This window comes from Merops nubicus, unplaced genomic scaffold (assembly GCF_000691845.1).
Source record: "Merops nubicus isolate BGI_N331 unplaced genomic scaffold, ASM69184v1 scaffold47173, whole genome shotgun sequence".
Lineage (NCBI taxonomy): Eukaryota > Metazoa > Chordata > Aves > Coraciiformes > Meropidae > Merops > Merops nubicus.
In genome coordinates this window covers 1-10,889 of record NW_008601829.1, presented here as the reverse complement: position 1 = coordinate 10,889, position 10,889 = coordinate 1, and the positions used below count along the sequence as shown (strand labels likewise).

Genomic DNA, 10,889 nt, shown 5'->3' with positions numbered 1-10,889 from the left:
GAGCCTTCTCCAGGCTGCACAGCCCCACTTCACATGCACCCAAGAGCCCTATCGGCAGTAAAGAACCAGAACCCCACCCCAGACGTGGGAGGCAAGGAGCACATTAGAGCAAATCCAGTTTCATGGGTTAAGCACCTAAGGCTAGGGCTTCTCCAAAACTCATGTGGAAAGCTGGGGTGGTTTTAGGCACTGGTTCTTCCAGGAGGGTGGAAAAGGCAAACTCCACATCAGACACAGTAGTTCTGCACAAGTCCACTGCTTTTGCCAGTTGTGCAGCAGACCCCCTCCAGCACAGAAGACAACTTCAGTGTTTGGTCTCCCACCCACTCCCTTGTTAGGGCCTAGGGTTTGGGTATTTGTTGTTTTGTTGTTTTCTTTTTTTTTTTTTTTGTGAGAAGAAACTTTCATTTCCTCTATTTTCTTGAGAGAAAGTATTTTGGACAAACCAGACTGTATCTCAAGCCCTATTCCACACTTCTCTGATCTAGAAGATAAAAACAGAGAGGCAAGTCACACACTTTCTCTACGAGAAGATGACACATGATGGTGACCTCCAGCCACGTGTAAGAACTCTCTTCTGCTGCATTCCTCTTGTTTGAGAGTCAGGCAGGTTGGTGAGACAGGGACAACTGAGAACAAGACAAACCCAGATCCACAAAATAAAACCCACACAGGAAACACTGCTTCAAAATTTCTATATTATTTACTTTTAAGCAACAGTCCAGCTTCGTGAAATTACAACACACACTTTAAAGGACGAGATTTTCACCTCATGGTCAAGCACCAGCATGATCATGCACAGCATTGAGTCAGTTGTAAAAAAAAATGCCCTGTAATTGTTATTTCTATGATCCATTCCACCTTCACTGAATAAAGTCTGAATAAACCCTCTCCTAGCATTCAGCCAGGCAGCTCTGGTCATCAGCCCTCTATTTGGCACAAACCCTGCTTCATAGTAGTCCAGTATCAAGATTAATTTTATTTTTTCAAGGCAGCATGGTGTACATTAACCACTTTATGATATGGCACAGCAGGGCTCAAGGCATTTACCACATGCAGGCAGTGAAGCCTTTTCAGTCCCCAAACACTACATGTGGAGAAGAGACTGCTCTTGCTGATTGTTTGCTGGCCTGTTTAACCAGGATTCTAGACCCTTGTAAAGCTAAGGGGTTCTAAAAAAATCTCAGTACAAAAACCCTCTAAGCACATGTAGAACCAACCTATTCTCCTTTGAGTTACATTACTACACTTCATAAAGCTTTCCCTCAAGTCTAGCACTAGAAAACACTCATGTCACTTCCAGCAGATCTGGGGGAAACACAGGACAGAAGTGGAAAAAACCCTTGATCTCAAAAAAAAGATGGAGTACATAAAGTGCTTCTTTTTAATGAAAGAAATTCGAGATGTACAGTCAGGCTCAAGTTGTGCAGTTCACAAGCATGGGGGAAAGAAACAGACACGAGTTCAAAACAGTCAGGAAGGGAAAGGTTTAACCGAGGACTAGGCTGGACTTGCCACCGGGTGGATTTCTCCTGGACGGTGCAGGTGCTGGTGCTACTGGGCTAGGAACAGGTGCAGCAGGCAGGGATTTTTCTTCATTCTGACCTGGGGCAGCTTCTACATCAGCCTCAGTGTTTTCTAGAAGAAAAGAAGCTTTTAAAGTGTTTGATGTGGATGATGAAAGACAGATGTTTCACTGGCTCAGACAGGAGCTCAGCTCCTGTAAGCTGTCTCCAGGCTTACAGGCGCACTCAGAGCGCTGCTGTAGCGTGCTGGCAGGATGGACCTCAGCCCTCTGAAGTGTTTTTCAGATGAACTCTTATGCCTCACAGTTCAGTTTCAGGCATTCAACAGACACATTCACTCAGCTGCTATCTCAGCTGCTATAGGAGACACCAGCAATTTTAATTTTTTTTTTTTTTAAATTACAAGCAGCTTAACTCTTAAGTCTCACACACATGAGTGAGTGTATGACTATGACAATTGTAACTCAAATCTGAGCATGTGCTGGAAAACAAGTCACAGAATCACCAGTGCTTGTAAGCAAGAGCTCAGATTTAAACCAATTTGGTAAGAGGAAGGAGGATCTGAGAGACACTTCTGAGGCTTCACAGAGAACAGGGAACAGCCATGCATTGTACATTCCCTGAAAAGCACGTGACAGTTCAATCTTAAATACTTCTGAACAACCACAAGTGAAGACAGGACACAGAAGGAACTCTTCAGAGGAAGCACTTTAGATACTGTAGCAAGTAACTGATATATCTGCCTCATTGACAACTAATTAATGAGCACAGCAAGCATATTAGCATCTCATATTTTTACAGACCAACACTATCAGTTAGGAGCCAAAGGCCCAAATCAGCACCAAGTAATCTCAATAGCTGGGGATGTGAGGGGAGGGGAGCTTCACCACCAGCTGTGGGGAGGTACAGACCCTGCAGTTCCATCCAATGACCACTGGTTCTTGGTTTGGAGGATTCAGGTAACAGCTTCACCACCACCTTCCTGATTTAGTACACCTTGATGGTACTCCCTCTCCCCCAGCTTCTCCTCCAACTGAAGGGGCCCAGCCATTTCAGTCCCTCCTAAGGCAGCTGCTGCACTCCCTCACCCTTCCCATCTCCACCTCCACCACAGCCTGCTGGTCTCCACATTCCAAGGACTGTATGCACCACTCAAGATGGGGGCATACTACAGTTTACAGAAGCAAAACCCTGTCTCGCTTCTCATTCTGTCCCTGCCAACGTTCAGTATTTTGCTGGTGCCTCTAAATGTTTCAGAGAACTTTCAGTGGTCAGACTTGAGGCAGATCCCGGGAGATAACTGCTGCACCAAGCTGAACACAAGACTGGCAAGGTTTAGGTGTCAGGTTTTATTTTTCCCTAGATACATTACTCTATACCTACTCATACAAAGATTATCCTGCCACCTTTTTACCTGCCTACCTTATTTATTCAAGTCCTTCTGACAGTGACATTTTCTCACCATCAGCACAATTTGACTACTTGAAAGAGCTAATACCACCCACAAAATTGGAGACTTCACTGTTCATTACCTTTTGCAGGTCACGGGTGAAGGCACTGAATTAGATTAGCCCCAGCATCACTTCCCATGGCTCATTTTTCCAACCTGAAAAGCAATTCCTAACCCCAACCCTTTGCCTCCTATTCTTTATCTACCTTCCTAGCCACAGGAGCAGCTTTTGTCCAAACCTGTGGCAACTCTGGTAGTTGTTTTTTGGTTGGTTGTCTTTTGCTTGGTTGGGTTTTTTGTTTGTTTGTTTGTTTTTTAATATCTATGATGCACAATTATATCTGAAACACTGAACCCCCTGTATCCATGCTTGTAATACTCTCAAAGAACTCCAGCAGCTCAGTATAACCTCCATGCAATCAGAAACAACCTCCAGTAGGTTCTCTGCTGCATTCATTAACCCAGAGGCACATCTGAACAAAAGAGTTTTGAAGTTTTAAGCTTGAAGCTTCTGTAGCTGGTGTGTCCTACAGCCTGCTTACTCAGCAGGCTGAGAACAACTGTGGCTGTGCCTGCTGGTCAGAGTGAATGCTCCATTGTCTGGGCCTCCTGCAGACAGTCCCACCACTGTGCAGCACTCATCATGATGATCTGTCCAACACACGCCAGACTCCACCTTCCTGTGTATCATCCAGTCAGTCCATCCAGCACTGCCTACTTCTCCTGAGCTAGTCACGTTCACTGAGTACACACCCAGTCACCAAAGAAACTAGAGTTACTATTGCTGGAGACTTGGGGAAGATTCTACAGCTTTGAGAAGCTGCTGTAGCCAGCTGGTAAACAAATTAGTTACGAGCTTTGCAAACCTACCTGCACCTGGATTATGTGGGAAGAACTAAAGTGGTAAATGCAACAGGATCTGAGCATATGTTGAATTTCTTCCCTTATCAGAAGGGGTATAATGTCTGAAGCAGCTTTCTATCTACTCAGCCTACTACAAACCACTGGAAACTGATGCACAGAAAGGAACTACAGCTTCCAGACAGGAGGCACAAACACTGCTGCAAAAGGAAAAAGTTCTCTTCTGCTAGACAGACATGATTAATAAACACACATCCCCCACCTGGCACCTGCCTGGGGGTTATAATCAGTTACATACAGAACAGAATAGCCACATGCAAGAGAGTAAACAGTTTTCAACATGGGAAACCCATTAAAAATCTGGTTATGCTGTGAACATGTAAACAGACAGCTTCTGCTTGGAGGTGTATTTGTTCAGCCCCTTTCAAACCCCAGGCAGCTCCACAGCGTGGAGTACGAGACAGTGTGTGCCAGAGGCAGGACACCCCCAGCTCCTGTCTGCCACCCCACGCAGCCAGAACAGCAAGAGGTGGGGTGGCACAGCCAGCTCAGCAAGGCCTGTGCCCCATCACGCTATGATACCCAAGGCTACCAATGGTACAAATTAATTTAACAACCCGCCAAGATTCTCAGACACATCAGTATCTATTGATGTGCCACAGAAACCATTTCCAGGGAGCCTCGACTCTCTACTGCTTCCCAAGTACTGTCATCAGTGGAAGTTTAACAATCAAAACTTTGCCTGCCATTTTTATTTCATCTTGACCAGTTTCAAAAATTTTTAATCATGCCCATAACAGTAAACAACCCCAGTTACCTTCCTGTAACACTACTTTTTTTTAAACCACCTCCCAGCATATGTTTACTTGGTACCTGATAAGCACTTCCTTCACTGCCACCTACCAACAGTGACAACAAGTATGACACCTGAAAAAACTTTTTCTATGAGTCAGGAATATCACTTTGTACTCGAGGTTTCAGTCATCTGTTGCTAACCCGGGCAGCCCTATTTCTGCTTCCTCCCAGCCAGTCTCTTCTTGCCTCCCTGCAGGCTCTCATCTGACCCCATGGGGAGCTGGCTTAAACAAATACCGAGAGGAGCAGCAGAGCCCTGAGATCAGTTTACTGCTACCATCAAACCACATCCTCCTACTCAAACACTAGATGCCTACAGTGCTAATTAAGATCAGACAGACATGGGAAAGAAATACTAAGGCTGCCTGTATAGTTTGATTAGAAGCAGCCTGCTAAAGACAACTTATTTTTGGCACAGATATCACGTAGAGGTAGTTAAAAACATCCTGGAAAAACTCCCACCCTCCCAGCAGAAGCCTTTTCAGGACAGGGAACTGCTAATGGCTTTAGTGATCTCCCACAACCCATAGGTGTAAAAAATAGCACTTGGAAAGCAGGCAGTCAGCACGCATTCCTCTCATCAGGAAGTAAGCTATTCTTGAGGTGACTCTACAAAGGAGAGATTTCCAGCCTCAGAGCTAGAAAAAACACTTTAAGGTTAACATGCAGGCTGCCAGGGGAAATGCCTCTGTTTACATGAAATTTGCACTATGCATATGAACTTCCTTGGCAAAAATCAGCATTTAAAAAGCAACAGGAACTTAAAGGTTTGTTAATGCAGACACTTTCAGATGCAGTAGCTGGTCTGGGTTATTTCCACGAATGTAGTGTTTGCTGTATGAGAAGACAATAGGAAAGAAGTAAATTGCTAACCTAAAAATCAATTAGGTTGACTGTACTATTTAATTATAAGCTACTGTAACAGCAGTAGAGACTTTCAATCACTGAACTCTTCCCAAGACAGTATCCACCTTGGCTTCTAGTGCTGAGGCAAATCTTGACACCAACTGCTGCTGGCAAAATAAACGAACAGAACAGTTCTCATTTCTAACCCTATGACTAACAGGACTCTGCCATTTCATTCCACGTCCATGCTCCCACTGGAGTTGTCAGGTCACTACTATTGATTCCATGGATTCAAGGGACAACCCCAGGCTGTCTCTCTCCTAATACACGACCACATATATACCTCATAACCTTTTCTAATTCAAAAGTGCCCAATTGCAAAAGGCTTTTATAAGAAGAGTCTGAAGGAGTTACTCACCAGAAGTTTCACCACTGCCATCTCCTCCCTAGAAGAGAGAGAAACACATGACATCTCACACTTCAGTGTAGTTTCCCCTTCCACTGAGCAGGTTCTCAGTACTCCCTGTTGTGGCTGTGGTGTCTGCACTTGCTGCTCTGCCTAGAAATGCTTTGACAGACCCAGTGAAGCACTTTAAACCAGCAACAGGCTCTCTGGGACAGGCATCAGAGTGGCACTGTGGGTTCTGCATATGTACTGCAGATGAATATTTTCAGTTTGTAAGCACTAGTTCTTACAGAGCGACTGATTTCCTCAGCTGTTTATTTACCTAGCATACTTCTAAATGTTTAAACAGATCCTATTGAAGAAATCCCAATGACCTGTAACATGAGGCATACTTGTTACTCCCACACTGAAGGATGTGGGTGGGCAAGAACACTTGGCTATATCCAGCAGCCTACATTGGGCAGCACTGACAATAAACAGAACATTGTAACTGCCAAGCAGCAGTGATGGGAAAGCTGTACTGTAAGCACTCAGCAATAGCTCAGTGTCCTCTCCTTTCTGCTAAGCAACTCTTTCCAACACCAAACATTTATCTGTTATCAAGGCCAAGAGCATTTGTTCTACCCAGGGTATTTAACTCCATTTGTGAAATGCAGATCTGTTCTTTGCAATGTTTCTGATAACGTTTCCTTCACCACATAAACAGATAAACATTCTTTTCACCCTGAATCTGTTTGCAGGCTGCAACTTGACACAGATACAAAGTCTTCCAGCAGCAGCCAAGCCTCCTCAACTTTCACAGACTTCACATTGTTAATGACTTAGTGAAACTGCAGTCATCAGGCTATCAATGCACAGAAACTCACACAAACATGTTGCCTTAAATCTCAGGCTGGGCTCTAGCACAGCACTCCAGCTTCTGCTGCTTGTAGCTGCCACTGCTGCATAAAATTCAAGTATTCTGCCCTGGAAGAATCTGTTTGCACAGCAGAGAACTACAGCAATGGTAACATTTAATAATTAAGTAGAAAACAGTTAGACTCAACAGTTCATTTTTGGTTTCTGCTGTAGCAGCTATAAATTTAATCTCATTTTTATTTGCTAAATTGGAACTAGACATTTTCTGCAACAAAGAGTTTTGTGGCTCAAAGGACCTATTAAATAACAAAAATGGGTTGTGATGATCAATGTCAATTATCAAATTAAAAACTGGCTGTTACAACCCATGAGGCAAAAATGTATCTGCTACAACATGTGAGATCAACAATTTACCTATCCAGCAGAACACCCAGAGCTGGAGAACTTTAATGAACAAGGTTTCTTTCTTCCCCCTCTATAATTTGTTTGCACAAGTGAAGTCTACCCTAGGTTCCTGTTTTAATAAGTTCAGAGGAATTACTACTCTTCATCCTGTTTTCACATTAAATGTAATTGATTATCTAGCAAATCCCAAATTCACATTAAAAATCATGGTCCATATTGCTACCAAGTAGAGCTTATATAGAAAGTAACACACTCTATGCTATTATTAAAGACAGTAACAGAAATAAAACATGCATTTGTGCTACTGAGGTAAATACTTGTTGGGATGGAAACCAAGTCCTTTGTCAGATGCACAGTTTGTGGTAGGTAACCATTGCAAAAATCACAATTACACACGTGGCTGAAGCTAGATTTCACACCACTGCATTACTGTCTCATCCATAACAAGAGTGAAGAGCTCTAGGAAGGGAATCCTGTTAGAAAAACGTACCATAAGACTATCACATGGAAAAGAGAACCTTCAGGAAAAGAAGAGATTTGAGATAAGACTTCAAATCCCACAAAATTCCCAGCTGTGTGAACATCCGCAATAAAGCAATCACACACAGAGCACGAACTGTCCTGTTATCAGGCCCTTCACAGTAAATGTACTGACCTTGGGATCTACAAAGTCTCCACAGTTTGCATCAGTTGAGTTTCTTCTTTGTGGTCCAGAGGATTCACAGTCATCTCTGATTTCACCTGGCTTAGTCCCTGCAAGCAGAGATTGATTCTGATCAGGGTGCAAGATAAATTTACCAGGAAAGCAGATCATAGTCAGGAGGTTTGGGTGTTCTTTGTCTGCTGTTATTTTGTTTGGGGTTTGTTTTGGTTTTATAATTTAAAAGCTTTACTGTTCTAAGTAGTCCTGGTGCTTAGATAACTCACAAAATCCTGTCTTACAACAGCATCTCATGCAGCTGAGGGTGTCGTCTGAACAGAAGGGAACTAGAGTCCCAAGGCCATCCACACTGGCAGGGCTCTGCAGAAATGGAAGCTTAATCCCAGCTGTGAGTACAACCAAGGCCAAACTCCCTTGGTATAGTCAAGACCAGTCAGTTCTGCTCCAAATACTAAGACACAAATTCACCTCTGCTTGGAACAATGCTCAAGAATTGCACAGAAAAAAAACACTCTTGAAGTCATTCAAAAAAAAAACAAAAAAATAAAAAATCCATGCAAGAAGACATCATTTATAGCCCTAAACTACCAAGTAGGAAGTGAACTGGTTTCCACACTGAGCCACCAGCAGCTTCAGGCTGACACAAAGAATGAATGAATTCACATCAGCAGACCTGGAAACAAAGCACTACACTCTTACCCGATGACTTAGCCCAGGAAGGTGGGTTTTCTTCAGGAGTTCCAAAGATGCTGGATGCCATTTTGTTCCTTCTCACGGGTTGTTCTTTTGGTTCATCAAAGCCCAAGGAAAAGTTGGACCCCCCTCCAGGAGGACGCAGCACTCTGGAAAGAGAGTCATCTTTACAACCTTGCACGTACCACCACCATTCCTAAGCTGCACTCCAACACACAAACCACGGTTAAGAAGCCAGGAGATCGTTGTTGGCTGGTGGAGTGGGCAGTCATACTGGCTAAACTCTGAACAGCAGCTACGAGAGATGACTGCGTCGTGCATCAGCTTTTTAGGGACTGGCAGTGGCGGCTCCAGAGCCCCAGTGGCTCGTGCCTGCCAGCACTGCACTCGCCCAGGCTCCCTATCACCCCAGCCTCGTCAGCAGCACCCACCAAAATAACACACTCCTGCACTCTGCTCGTGCCCTCGCTTCACTGTCACCGAGAGCTGCCGCCACCGGCCGTCAGTCGGAGCCAGTTCAGAAAATAAGCGGTAGGTGTGTACGCCACCTCCCAGCTTTCTGGAGACCAGCGTCAGCCTTCAGACTGGCTGCACGGCCAGGGCTGAAGTTTGGCACGTGAGGCAGAGTACTGCTCGCACCACTGACGACTGGGGGCTGCAGCTTTCACCTACGTTTGTTTCATCAGAAACCCCCCCAAGTCTGCAGCACGCTACCAGAGTGGACTTAAAAGGTGCAACTGAACAGTTTTAAGTTCGACTATTATTAGGAGAGACACGTGTACAAAGCTCCAGATACATAACCTAAATCTAACAACCTTCTGCTAGACACAAAAGAAGCCTGTCTCAGGACTTCAGCAGCTCTGATACTGTGGTCTGCTTTCCAGCTTGCAGAGATCAACCAAAATTAACATCAGAAGCAAAATAAATCTTTAAATGTAAATGCCTGCATATCTATTTTTTTAAAGCATGAGATCTTTTCAAGGGTGATGTGCTGGAGAACCCAGACAAAAGCCAGGAGAATGAATAAAAATGTGTAAGGCCATATGAGAACTGTCACAACCCCCAGAGATGCAAGTGCCCCAACAGAACTGGGTGTTCTGTTGGTGAGGACCAGAACAAGCTAGGATGGTGCACACCTCTCCCTCTTTACAAATAATTTATTAAATAAGTCAGAACTTCACAACAGAAAACAGCACACAGCTCATTAATGCAGCAAACCCAGGATTCAGCACAAAGAATGTGTCTGATTTTACAATGCCATCACCAGCAGTGACTCAGATATTCAGAGACTTTGTGCCTATTACATTCCAGGTGCAGAACAAAAACATTTCTCCAGCTTACAGAGCTCAAACACCGCAACTGCAAGAAAAATTCACAAAGGTGCACGTCATGGATATTTATTGTTACTTCACTTGCAAACTACTTTTCCTTACAAAATTCTCCAAAGTTCTAATTACTAATGCTCAGCTGCTAGTGGGAGGATCCCAGGAGATTGTACAGTATGTTTTAAGAATCCAAGAACATTTTTATGACTTGCTTTGTCTCCTTCCTGAATTAAGAGATAGAGTCTTGAATTGCTCCCTTATCTTTTTTCCCCATAGGAAACATCCTCCTGTAGAAGGTTTATTTTCTTAGTTACATCTGTTGCACTTACTAATCTGAAGAACAGTCTGTTCAAAGGAGAGCTTGTTCCCACATGCTGGATCACACCTTTATTTTACCAGAGCAGTGAAAACCAGTACACTCTTAACGGTGCAAGTCTCCACTGACAGCCTCAATGAAATTAAAAGAGGCAATTGAAGGAAAAAAAGCCATCACTCAAACTGTTAAAAAGGAATAATCCCTCTTGTCAACCTCAGCTAAAGGTTGACAGATTTTGTTAGAAGCCTCTCAGAGCCTGTAGATGTTCTAACGTGCTTCATCAAAGCCACATTTGACACTTGAAGCAATGAACTGCTCTTAAAATTGCACCTGATACCCAGTGATGTGTATAGTGAAAATTCATCTGCAGCTCCATCCAGGAAGCAATCTTGTAACAGGTTTGTGGTTTTGGTTTTTTTTTGTTTTTTTTTGTTTTTGTTTTGTTTTTTTGTTTTGTTTTTTTTTTTTTTTTTTTTTCTGCTTTGCTTTAAAATGCACCCCAAAAAGCTAAAAGCAAACAGGAAGCATCAGCTTCGTCAGGCCAAAACCTCACAGCAAAAGGGACACGATAGCTTGGAAAGAACGACACGATCCTCTCCAAGGCAGCTGTTACTCCTGGAGGAACGCGGGCTGCCCGACAAAGTACCGCACATCTCCTGACGTACCTGCCAAGTTTTCTTTGTTTGG

The 10,889-nt window shown here is 43.8% G+C and overlaps 1 protein-coding gene across 1 annotated transcript; it reads right to left on the bottom strand.

Moving 5' to 3' along the window:
* Positions 1–679: 679 nt before the first annotated feature.
* Positions 680–8,735, bottom strand: HN1 (hematological and neurological expressed 1; the record flags this gene model as incomplete). Its single annotated transcript, XM_008938107.1, has 4 exons — positions 680–1,638; positions 5,957–5,984; positions 7,863–7,960; positions 8,568–8,735. Coding segments are annotated over 4 exons (443 nt in total), but the record flags the coding sequence as incomplete, so codon positions are not given.
* Positions 8,736–10,889: the final 2,154 nt, after the last annotated feature.